At 44.6% G+C, this 13,256-nt stretch overlaps 1 protein-coding gene across 7 annotated transcripts in view; it reads left to right on the top strand.

Annotated features, from left to right (window-relative positions):
• Positions 1 to 13,256, top strand: part of samd11 (sterile alpha motif domain containing 11) — a 168,944-nt gene that overhangs the window by 36,464 nt on the left and 119,224 nt on the right. For all 7 annotated transcript variants that reach the window (XR_010001387.1, XM_062965934.1, XM_062965937.1 and 4 more), the window contains exon 3: positions 12,374 to 12,552. Coding sequence is in view for 6 of the 7 variants with exons in the window: in XM_062965934.1 (XP_062822004.1) it covers positions 12,374 to 12,552 (179 nt within the window). In the remaining variant the exon portion in view is untranslated. The remainder of the gene's footprint in view (positions 1 to 12,373; positions 12,553 to 13,256) is intronic.

The following is a 13,256-nucleotide window of genomic DNA, read 5'->3' as shown; positions in this document are numbered from 1 at the left end:
CTGCTCAGGATTCCATATTTCGCACTTTAACAACACAACCATTCAATGCTAAGACTTTCCGCCAAATGGAACCGTCTGCGCAGGGTTCCATACTTCGCAGTTTAACAACATAACCGTTCAATACTAAGGCTTCCCGCCAAATGGATCCGTCTGCTCAGGATTCCATATTTCGCACTTTAACAACACAACCATTCAATGCTAAGACTTTCCGCCAAATGGAATTGTAGAGGAGAGTCTTCTGAACAAGCCAGTACCTGCCACATACCAGGACTGCCATCTGTTGAGGAGTTACGAAGGTGGAGGCATTACTTTTCATTCAACCCTCGTATTATTGTTTTGGAGGTTTAGGGACTACATTCTCCCCTGCTGTTTGTTTCAGCTTCTTGCAGGCCAGCCTCCTTCTTGTTTAAGCCCCAAAGCTTTCTGCAGGCTGAGGCATTTTGTCCGGGCTGCCTTTGGGTCCCTCCTCGGTCTGCCGCCACCACTATTGGAGGCTGTTATTGCGTGACTCCGCCGGATTCCTGGCAGGCCAGAGGGCAGGATCGATAGGGACTTTGATCAGGAATTCGTTCGGCTGTGATCAGAAAACCAGGCTAATTAACAGCAGGCAAGAAACAATGATTTTTTGTCAAGGTGCTTTGCAGCAGCCCCCATCCCAGCTGTCCTCTCTTGCCATCCTTCGGCCCTTCTTGACATGTGGATTCAGTGTCCAACGCAAGCACGACTCTGAAAATTAACAGCATTAAAACATTCATGCTAACATCTCTTTGACTTCAATATGTTGCTGGTCCAGACTCTAGAAGAAGCATGTTACTCATAACAACATTGTCTTAATTGATTACTACTTTAGTTGTGAGATGCTTCTTTATTTATTTATCTATCGCAGTGATTCCCAAGGTGGGTGCTGCAGCAATCCAGAGGGGCGGTGATGGCACCTATGAGGACACGGGGGCGGGGCCAGAGGAGGGGCGGGGCCTCTTCCCAAGTGCCGGAGACAGGGCTGAGCACCTGAGGAGCCTGTTAGGACACACAGGGGGCGGAGCTAGAGGAGTGGGTGTGGCTTCTTCCCAAGAGCCTGAGACAGGGCTGAGCATCTATACCTCTCCTGAGGCGCTTGTTGGGACACAGAGGGCGGAGCTAGGGAAGGGGGCGGGGCCTCCTCCCAAGAGCCCGAGTTAGGGCTGAGCCTCTATACCTCTCCTGAGAGGGCTTTTAGGACTAAAGGGCGGGGCTAGGGGTGGGGGCGGGGCCTCCTCCCAAGAGCCTGAGACAGGGCTGAGCCTCTATACCTCTCCTGAGAGGCCTTTTAGGACTAAAGGGTGGGGCTAGGAGCGGGGGCTGAGCCTCTGTAGACCTCCCCTGAGGCATGTTAGAACACAGGGGCGGGGTATAGAGGTTCAGCCCTGTCAGGCACTTGGGAAGAGGCCCCGCCCCCTCCTCTAGCCCCGCCTCCTGTGTCCAGGACAGGGATAGAAGCTCAGCCCTACCTCAGAGCTCGTAACTCCACCCATCCCAGTCCTGGCTGCCCATTTGTGGCCCCGCCCACCTCACCCTCCCCTTGGCATTATACTAGATTTCCTTTGCTATTCTGCAGCAGAGTAGCAAAGCTCAAGGGCAGATGTCGCTACTGTATCTGGTTGTGATCCTCAAGTTGTGCTAGTCAGTTTCCGTATGATATTATTTCTAGCACCCTCTTTTTGCTTGATATGCAAGTAGTGCTTCTTATAAGGCAGACATGGTCCAGAATAACTCCGGGGTGTTTTGGTGTGCTGCAGTACTCCACTGGGATTCTTTCCCAGGTATTTTCGGGGCTGAGATGCTTGTCTTTTCTTAACATGAATTTTAGATGGATTAGGAATCACCTGGTTTTCCCTGTAATGGGCAGTAAGAGCACCTAAAGCTTCGGAGAGCTTCTGCTCTTCCATTTCAAAGCTCCCTGCTTGAGCAGTAATGTCATGATCATCAGCATAGATAAAACTTTCTGTCCCTTCTAACAGTGGCTGGTCATTTGTAAAAATGTTGAACATTGATGGAGCAAGCATACTCTGTTCTTCTGTCTTCGCCACCTGCTTCTTTGACTCTGGAACTCAACAAAAAAGCTCCTGTTTTGTAGCAGATTTCCTATGAAACGGGTGAGGTGGTAGTCCTTTGTGATATCATATTTTTTTGCAACTTTAAGTATGAGATGTTAATCATGTTATTTCAATACTTACTGACATATAGCATTTTTAAAGTCTATTCATAAGTCCCTGTAATCAGTGATAGGCTAAATTTTAGTCCCAGCTAGACTAAAACTACCTTAAAGTCCAGAATGCGTGTTTGACTTGTCTTAGTTTCAGCCTTCCTTTGTATCACAAACTGCAGGAGCACATGGTCACTTGCACATAAGGATCCGACCACTTCGACTGTATTGATCAGGTCTTCCACATTTGTTAAGATTAGATCAAGAGTAGCCGATCCCCTTGTTGCCTCTTCTACCTTCTGGACCATAAAATTGTCTGCAAGGCAAGTGAGGAATTTGTTGGACTTTGTGCTTTTGGCCGAGTTTGTTTTCCAGCAGATATCAGGATAGTTGAAATCTCCCATGACTACTACATCTCTTCTTTGTGCCTGTTTGGTCAGCTGTTTGATCAGACCACACCTGGAATACTGCGTCCAATTCTGGGCACCACAGTTGAAGGGAGATGTTGACAATCCCTATGAGGAGAGGCTTAAAGAACTGGCATGTTCAGCCTGCAGAAGAGAAGGCTGAGAGGAGACATGATAGCCATGTACAAATACATGAGGGGAAGTCATAGGGAGGAGGGAACAAGCTTGTTTTCTGCTGCCCTGTAGACTAGGACACGGAACAACAGCTTCAAACTACAGGAAAGGAGATTCCACCTGAACATCAGGAAGAACTTCCTCACTGTGAGAGCTATTCGACAGTGGAACTCTCTTCCCCGGGCTGTGGTGGAGGCTCCTTCCTTGGAGGCTTTTAAGCAGAGGCTGGATGGCCATCTGTCGGGGGTGCTTTGAATGCAATTTCCTGCTTCTTGGCAGGGGGTTGGACTGGATGGCCCATGAGGTCTCTTCCAACTCTACTATTCTATGATTCTATGAAAACTACTTGAGGTTAGGGATCAACAAAGCAGACTGGGGCAACTGTTCAGTAAAGCTGGTAAAATGTTAACTAATTACAGTGAAATGGTGGCAGCATGAAGTTACTTTATGATAGGGGAAGGCAACTAATTCCAAGAAGAAGCCGTCTCGGTCCAGGTCCTGGTTTTCTGACGCGGGAGGGGGAAATACAGCCTTATTGATTCAGCGGAGACGTAATAGCCATCTTGCCGGGGGCGAGTTGCTTTGCAGTCGCCTGCCGTTCCAGCTGGAAAATTGGGTTAGGGACGGACAAATAAATAAAGAGGAAGCAGCCGGGGGAGGTTGACAGACAACCAGATGCAGATTGCGTGAGTGCCTCCCAGGGTTAGGAAAACACAGGCAGAATGTCAAGAATCTGGCCCTGGGTGGGCATGCCATGTACACGGGTCCCACGTTCAAGGCTTTGGCTCCTACAAGGCCATGGCTTTTGGCTACCATTCTTTCAACCCTAAAATAAGAAGACTTCAGAGGTTTGTAAAGAAGAATAGGCCTGGACACAAACACAAAAGGCCAGCCATGCACTCTGCTAATGTTCGATGTCAAATATTATGCCGATGTGGTTCTATGACACCTGGCCTCTGTCTTTGCAAATTCACAACCACTTGTCATGCTTGGATTGATTAGAAAATTGTGCAGGAACTAATAAAAATTAACTTCAATATGGAATTCTCCATAACCTCTTGGAGATGTTATGATCTTTGGAAAGGCATGGTCTTTTTAGAAGTCACAACCTTTTCAAAAATGATGCCATAACCTTTTGGTAAAAAGCATGACCTGTTAGAATCATAACCTTTTGGGAAAATAGCATTCATGCAGGGCAGTCAGGTTTCTCAGTTGTTAAACTGATGTACCTAGGTATGTCTTTGATTGATTAGGGACAAAGATATGCCAATGCACAAGGTAAAAATAAAGCTTTCCCCCTGACTTTAAGTTTAGTTGTGTCCAACTCTGGGGGTTGGTGCTCATCTCCATTTCTAAGTCAAAGAGCTGTCGTTGTCAGTAGACGCCTCCAAGGTCATGTGGACGGCATGACTGCATGGAGCACTGTTACTTTCCTACCGGAGCAGTACCTATTGATCTACTCACATTTGCATGTTTTCCAATGGCTAGGTTGGCAGAAGCTGAGGCTAACAGGGGGAGCTCACTCTGCTCCTCAGATTTGAACCACCGACCTTTAAGTCAGCAAGTTCAGCAGCTCAGCGGTTTGACCCACTGCGCTACCGGGGACTCTTCGAGTTTCAGAAGTGTTCTTTTTAGTTGCCCAAAAATGTATTTGCCTTTAAATCATGCTCTGAAGAGACAAAAATAAGCAGACTTCTTTAAAAGTAGCATAGTTGGTTTACTCACAAACTTCATGTATTCAGCATACAGGTACTTTGTTTATAAATTCAGTTACAGGTAGGATTTGAAGTACAGTAGAGTCTCACTTATCCAAGCTAAACGGGCTGGCAGAAGCTTGGATAAGCGAATATCTTGGATAATAAGGTGGGATTAAGGAAAAGCCTATTAAACATCAAATTAGGTTATGATTTTACAAATTAAGCACCAAAACATCATGTTATACAACAAATTTGACAGAAAGTAGTTCAATACGCAATAATGCTATGTAGTAATTACTGTATTTATGAATTTAGCACCAAAATATCACGATATATTGAAAACATTGACTACAAAAATATGTTGGATAATCCAGAACATTGGATAAGTGAGACTCTACTGTATTTGCCTTTCAATCATGCTCTCAAGAGACAAAAATAAGCAGAATTATTTAAAAGTAGCATAGTTGGTTTACTCACAAACTTCATGTATTCAGCATACAGGTACTTTGCTTATAAATTCAGTTACAGATAGGATTTGAAGTAGTTTATGTGTGTGGGTAACAGAGCGAATCTTCCTTAGAATCAATGGTCCATAGTCTTCTAAGATATATTTCTGTTCTGAGAGTCTACTAGAGTCTCTATAGTCTGTTTCAACTAACTGTTTCTACTGAAGTCTCTAAGCATACATCTCAACCTGTAGACCTACAACTTCCAGAAATCCCTGCCATTTACCAGCTGTTAGGATTTCTGGGAGTTGAAGGCCAAAACATTGGGGACCCACGGGTTTTCCAAAACGGAGTCTGAGTCCTAAACAAGCCCAGATCAGCTCACATGGTCTGCACAGCATAGAGTTAAAGAAAACTGCAAACCAATGCAGTAAGCAATCTGAATTATATACATAAGAAATAACTAGTGGAGGCTTGAAGAAGGTTGCTATTTCCAACAAGTCCAGACAAATGCAAAAATCAACATTTGACCCATTTTATCTCAACGGAAGGGTGGCTTTGTCTTTCCTTTTTGTGCCTAGTAGACCTGTGGGTCACCATGCAGTGCTCCTGCCAGAGGAATCGATACCGTCAGGGGCTTGATGCAGCGTGGTCTGGAATGAATTCTTGGGAGGCCTAGTATTTATTCAGCTCCATATTGATCTGCTGAGCTGAGCTCTGGCCTTGGGCTGTGGCTTGGGGTTACATCTGGAGCAGTTGTGTGTGTGGTGAAATTTGGCAGGGGCATTGAGGTTGCACCGTTGTGCAGGGAATGCATATTCTTAAGCAATTCCAAGGGCAGGCGTTTCAAGCCGTGGCAGTTGGAAGTATGTTAGGCACCACCTGATCCAACGTGAAAATGACAGAGCACTCACTATCAGGGTTTTTTTTTTTTCGTGTCTAGGTTGGCAGAAACTGGGGCTAACAGTGGGCGCTCACTCCGCTCCTCAGATTTGAACCTGCAACCTTTTGGTCAGCAAGTTCAGCAACTCAGAGCTTTAACAAACTGCGCCACTGGGGGCTTCCTGCCTACAAACATTTTTATTATTATTATTATTATTATTATTATTATTATTATTATTATTATTATTATTATATTGTATGACACAGCAAACAAGATAGACATGCTGGATTTCATATCACAAAATCACAAGTGGAACACTTCCCAAGTGTCTAGGACTGTGATTATCCATGCAATGTTTTGTTGTGCCAGCTGTCAGCTCTTGTTTGTAGTGCAGTTTTCTTGTACTGGTTTTTTTGTCTGCTGTGCTTTGAGGAGTTTCTGATTTTTGACTTCAATCAAAGCAGGTTCTTCACTTTGCTTTACATATTCTGCCAGGGCATGTTCTTCTTTGACTGCTTGTTTTACCTGTAAGAGTCCTCTGCCCCCTGATCTTCTAGGCAGATATAGCCGGTCAACATCACTGCAAGGGTGCCGTGAATGATGAATGGTCTTGAGTTTTCTTGTTTTTCTGTCCAAATTGTCCAGTTCTGCCTGTGTCCAGCTTACGATGCCAGCAGTATATCTTATGACAGGTATGGCCCAGGTGTTTATGGCCTTGATGGTGTTGCCTCCATTGAGCTTGCTTTTGAGAATTTTTCTGACCCTTTTTGTGTATTCTTTGCTGACCAGTTTTCACATGTTCATGCTTGATGTTGTCCAGCTGTAATATGATGATGATGATGATGATGATGATGATGATGATGACTATTATTATTATATCCCCATCAGGGGACTTGGGGCGTTTTCCAACATGATAAAAACAATACAATACAATACAATATACATAATAAAAGCAATGCAGCCTGAACCCTGCCACACACAATGGAGGACCTTCTTATACCGACATCAGAAGCTAACTTCTGGTAAAAGGAAATTTAGTTCAACGCCAAGTTTCTAACTTGTGGTTTTTCTATACATTATAACTTTGCTTTCATTTTGCTTCTGACACGATAAATCATCATCATTATAATTTGTTAGTCCAAAACCCGGTTTTTCCCAGTTCTGCCCCAACAGCCCACCCAATTTGGCATCTGCAAGAGTCGCAAGGCTGAGTCACCAATAAGAGGAGAGTTAGCAGATATGAGTTCCCATAGAAAAAGTTGGGGGAGGAGACCCCCTGAAATGAGCACCATATGCAAAGGAAATCCCAGCCTTAGGCCTGTGGGTTTTTAATTAGGAAATGGGAGAGACCAAAACGCTGGAGACTCCTCTCCACAAGAAAGAGGGAAGGAGGGGCTCTCCTTCTGTTGCCTCTTCGTTTTCAAGCGAGCCACGATCGCCACTCCGGGGTCCACAATGAACCCCCATCTCTCCCACAGGCCTACATTATGCGTCCCAACAATGGCGGTTGTTTCAATAACAAATCCAGGACCGGGGCAGCTGCCGCCTTGCGTCCCAGCGCTTAACCAGCTCCGCTATTAAAACAAGCCTCTCCGGCTCTGCGCCGTCCCGGCTCTGGCGGAAGGGTAATGAGCAGATGAATAAAAGAACAGCCGGCACAGCTCTCTCTCCCGCTCTCGACAGGCTTTCCCCCATCACCTGTCACAGGCGGCCTAGTTCCTCACCCGTTTGCTAATGCAAGTCATTGTTCATGCGGCGGGAGCCTCGCTGGCCAACGGCTGCCCTACAGGGCTGTAGGACCCCCGGGACCATGAGCCCAAGATATGTGCTACCTGCGGCAGAGAGCGAGAAGGCACCCATGGAAATCGGAAGGGATGTGATGCTGAGAAAGAGTTCTATGGATATTGTAGACTGCTGAAAAGACCAAGGAATGGGTCCTTGAGGAAATCAAGCATGACTTCTCCTTAGTAGCTAAGATAACTAAAGGTCATAAGGGAAGGCACAGCTGAGAAGGACAGCTGAGGATAGGACGACTTGGGGGTGTTGGTTGTGATTATTAAGAAATGTAATTATTTTTGTAAATAAACCTTTTGCGATTTTAAAGAGCAAACTCTGTACGTTTGCCTCCTAAGCTCTAAATTCTGTACAGTCGCATGACACTTCACACACTGCTTGCTGTGAGCTGAATGCTCAACTATAAGTATCCTGCTTTTGCATATTTTTGGATGCTCTGCTGTTTCTGGGTAGTTTTCCCTAACACCAACATAGAAAAAATCCTAGCAGGAGGTCTGTCATTCATCAGGTTGCCATAATTCTTTACAACCACATGGCACTTCACACACTGCTTGCTGTGAACTGAATGCTCAACTATAAGTATCCTGCTTTTGCATATGTTTGGATGCTCTGCTGTTTCTTGGTAGTTTTCCCTAACACCAACATAGAAAAAATCTTAACAGGAAGTCTCTCATTCATCAGGTTGCCATAATTCTTTACAGCCACATGGCACTTCACACTCTGCTTGCTGTGACCTGAATGCTCAACTATAAGTATCCTGTTTTTGTATCTTTGCCTCCTAAGCTCTAAATTCTTTACAGCCACATGGCACTTCACTTTCTGCTTGCTGTGAGCTGAATGCTCAACTATAAGTATCCCGTTTTTGTATCTTTGCCTCCTAAGCTCTAAATTCTTTACAGCCACATGGCACTTCATGCTGTGATTGCTGTGAGCTGAATACTCAACACACACATATATAGTTAGCCTAGCCCTACTTTATGTAGCTGTTGTGAGGACAAAGGGGGGAGAAGGAAGACAGCCATGAATACTATCTTGAGGTTTCTGCAAGTGCCGTGTGATAGTTGTTCTCCCACCCATTTTGTCTTCATAGCAACCTCATACGGATAGTTTTGGTTCCAGAGACCTCGTTTTTCAAATCTGGGAGTGCTTTGCAAGACACTTGTGTGCCGCAGATGGGGAAACGCTGGCGGAAACACGGGCTGCCATGACTTAGCCAGGGTCACATATGGAACTGGGAATGCTCCTCTCACTTTGATCCCTTCTGCTCCCCTTCCCTCGGAGGGTGCAGGTGCCTGGGTTATTTCTGGCATCCTACCCGCAGAAGCGAATTCTGGAAAGTGGCTTCTTGACTTTTAGTCTGGAGGCAAGTGCCCCCTTGACCTCTCCGAATGATCCGCCCTGTCACTAACAGCTGGTGATCAAAGATCCTGAAGATGCAACGAATTTACAGTCTGTCTTTGGCTTCATTTATTGGCACCTCTGGTAAATGCTAGCAGATTATCCCCAGAGATTTTGGCTTCTCTTTTCACCCACTAAACACTGAGGAGGAGGCACCTAGAACCAAATAGTAATTTAGACTGATGCTCAATAAGATGGGAAGAAATTGTTCAGGGACTCCCTTGACAACGCTATTAAGGAAACTTTCTAGATCTCGACAAATTAGAGTGGATTGGAGAGGAGAAGGGACACAAGACATAAACACCATGGCCAAGGTCAGAAGAATCGGCTGCTTCAGCTTTTCCATCTCATGCGAGATAATATTTACTGTTTGTTGGCTGCAAGGACAAGACTAGGAAGGCAGGAGTGATTCATAGATACTTTGACGTTGTTGTTGTTGTGTGCGCGGAGGTCAGCCGTTGCCAGCGGTGCTACGGATTTTGAAGAGAGCGAAAGGAAGAAACATGCCTAACCTCTCTAGTATGTTCAGTTGCAGATCAGGGATAGGAAAGGGTTAGGAAAGGGTTATTGGAGAGGCAGTGGGCGGAGTCATGCAAATTCCACACCAATGGCAAGAGTCAGAAACACTGTGATGTCTGTGGTGGAGGAAAAACAGAAAATCCAGGATCAAATTATTCCTGAATGAAAGCCTTCACTTGGGTGGTGGGTAGTATGGTGTTTGTGGAGAACACTACTAGGGAGTAAGAAACACTGGGATGTCTGTGGTGGAGGAAAAACAGAAAATCCAGGATCAAATTATTCCTGAATGAAAGCCTTCACTTGGGTGGTGGGTAGTATGGTGTTTGTGGAGAACACTACTAGGGAGTAAGAAACACTGGGATGTCTGTGGAGGAGGAAAAACAGAAAATCTAGGATGAAATTATTCCCAAATGAAAGCCTTCGCTTGGGTGGGGGGTAGTATGGTGTTTGTGGAGGACACTAGCAGGGAGTAAGAAACACTGCGATGTCTGTGGTGGAGGAAAAACACAAAATTTGGGATGAAATTGTCATTTCTCTTCTCACTCCCCATCTGCCACTATGATGAAGACGACATTTGGCTCTGTCTCGGGCTCTCTTCCCGCTATTCCCAGGTGCCCCCACTAACTGACAGCAATGAGCTCAACTCTCCAAAAGAAATGCAGGAAAATCACTCTTAGTTATATGGCAAATAAAGCAAGCCTATAGGGAAAATAACCATAAATGTTCATTATTTGTACAGGAAAATCAATTGGTAGGGCAATTGACCAAACAAAGTAATGCAATTTGCTGGCAAATCTCTTTCTCTCTCTTCCCCCCTCCCTCAGTGCGGCAGACAAATTGTCAAGTGAGTTGTAAATGGAAAGCTCAGTTTGCCTGCATCTCACAAGTCTTGGGGGGCTCGGTGGAGGATTTGCATGTTTCTAGGAGGAGAAAGCTGCCGTGCATAGCGTCAGGAAGGGAGAACAATTGAATACAGAAGCATGAGAACTAGCTGCATGACCTTGGGGGATATATATCTATATATATAAAAAGGTACTGTTCATTTGTAGGACCGAGTTAACAAAAAAAACGACTGGAGCAAATTGCACCAAATTTGGCCATAATACACCCAAAGCTAGTAGTAGCAGGAGTAGTAGTAGGAGTAGGAGTAATAATAATGATGATGATGATGATGATAATGATGTTTGTAAACAAGGAAGTCTCAAATAACCCGGGCAACGCTGGGTACCAAAGCTAGTAGTAGTAGTAGTAGTAGTAGTAGTAGTAGTAGTAGTAATAAATCAGTACAAGAAAGCCGCACTACAAACTAGAGCTGACAGCTGGCACAACAAAACATTGCATGGAAGGTTTCTTGACAAAATTGAAGGAAAAGCTGATAAGGAGACCTGGCTATGGCTCACGAATGGGACCCTGAAGAAGGAGACAGAAGGCCTGATCCTTGCAGCCCAGGAGCAAGACATCAGGACAAAGGCAATTAAGGCCAAGATCGAAAAATCGGCTGATGACCCAAAATGCAGACTGTGCAAGGAAACAGACGAAACCATGGATCATATCCTCAGCTGCTGTAAGAAAATCGCACAGACAGACTACAAACAGAGGCACAACTATGTGGCCCAAATGATTCATTGGAACTTAGGCCTCAAGTACCATCTCCCTGCAGTAAAGAACTGGTGGGATCACAAACCTGCAAAAGTATTGGAAAATGAACACGCAAAGATACTGTGGGACTTCCGAATCCAGACTGACAAAGTTCTGGAACACAACACACCAGACATCACAGTTGTGGAAAAGAAAAAGGTTTGGATCTTTGATGTCGCCATCCCAGGTGACAGTCGCATTGACGAAAAACAACAGGAAAAACTCAGCCACTATCAGGACCTCAAGATTGAACTTCAAAGACTCTGGCAGAAACCAGTGCAGGTGGTCCCGGTGGTGATCGGCACACTGAGTGCCATGCCAAAAGATCTCAGCCGGCATTTGGAAACAATAGACATTGACAAAATTATGATCTGCCAACTGCAAAAGGCCACCCGACTGGGATCTGAGCGCATCATCCGAAAATACATCACATAGTCCTAGACACTTGGGAAGTGTTCGACTTGTGATTTTGTGATACGAAATCCAGCATATCTATCTTGTTTGCTGTGTCATACAATGTTGTTGTGTCAATAATAATAATAATAATAATAATAATAATAATAATTGTAATAAGTGGTATGTGGTTTGCTCTTCTCCACACTCTCATGTCATGGACTCCCCTTTGTAGTCCCATTTCTTAAGGTTAGCTCTGCATCTCGTGCCAGTCTGATCAGCACCTTCCAAGTTGCCCAGTCTTCTGAGCTCAAGATGCTCTTCTGTTCTTAAGATGTCTGTGTTTTAGATGGATTAGGGATCAGCTAGTTTCCTCTGTAATAGGCAGTAAGAGCACCTAAAGCTTCTGAGAGCTTCTATTCAACCACTTCAATGCTCCCTGTTTGAGCAGTGATGGCACGATCGTCAGCATAGATGAAACTCTCTGTCCCTTCTGGTCATTTTCGCAAATGTTAAACATTGATGGAGCAAACATGTTCCCCTGAGGCAGGCTGTTCTTCTGCTTCTCTGACTCTGGAACTCAACAAAAAAGCTCTTGTTTTGTAGCAGATTTCCTATGAAGTGGGTGGTGTGGTAATCCTTTGTGATATTATACATTTTTTTCAGGACTTTATTATATTTTGGTATTTCTTTTGAAATGGTTGTCTTCTGTTGTAAATTAGAAAGACTCCTCCTGACTTAATCATCTAATCTTTTCTCTTGTTCTTTTCCTTCTATTCCTGAATCCCTTCCCCAACCCCACTGGCCTTCTCCTTGGACTCCCGCTTCCTTCCCTTCTCCAGAATCGGGGCCGGCTGGCGGAGAAGAGGACAATCCCCTTGCCTCCAACCAGAACACCGAAGAAAGAGGCACCCTCCATTTTCTCGCACAGCGAGGACAGCGAGGAGAGTGACAAGGTCAGCGGCCACCACTCTGATGTCAAGCAAGAAGAAGATTTGCATATTAGTATCATGAAAAGAAGGTACTTTCCAACTCCCCTTCTTGCATGAGTGCAGGCATACCTCAGTTAATAAACCCTTTTTATATCTGCTCAGTATTATTAGGTCCTCAGTAAACAATTCAATGAAATCTAAAGTAGGGGAAAGTGGGAATTTTAGTCAATCCTATTGTAGATTGTGGATGCCTGCCTACAAGAGGCAAGGTAAACAGCAGCTCCCTCCAGAATCCCTTTTACTGCGTTTGCATGAAATACAAAAGGGGAGAAGATATCAGCTTTGCCAATTTTTAGAATTGGTGTAAATCTACAAGTGCAGGCATACCTCAGTTAATAAAACCTTTTTATGTCTGCTCAGTATTATTAGGTCCTCAGTAAACAATTCAATGAAATCTAAAGTAGGGGAAAGTGGGAATTTTAGCTAATCCTATTGTAGATTATGGCTGCCTGCCTACAAGAGGCAAGGTAAACAGCAGCTCCCTCCAGAATCCTTTTTACTGCATTTGCATGAAATACAAAAGGGGAGAAGAGATCAGCTTTGCCAATTTTTAGAATGGGTATAGATCTGTACGTTTGGGAACCAAAATGGAAATCATAAGAAAGCTGGAAATGGTTGAAAGAACAAAATTGTTCCTGGGTGCCTTTTGGAAGAAACTTTCAGAAGGTTCAAAATGGGTTTCTTTACTGTACTTGGTGGAAACAGTCTGCATATTGTTAGCTTGGGGTTAAAT

This window comes from Anolis carolinensis, unplaced genomic scaffold, assembly GCF_035594765.1.
Source record: "Anolis carolinensis isolate JA03-04 unplaced genomic scaffold, rAnoCar3.1.pri scaffold_15, whole genome shotgun sequence".
Lineage (NCBI taxonomy): Eukaryota > Metazoa > Chordata > Lepidosauria > Squamata > Dactyloidae > Anolis > Anolis carolinensis.
Note: the sequence above shows the minus strand (reverse complement) of the source record. Positions and strands in the feature narration are given on the sequence as shown.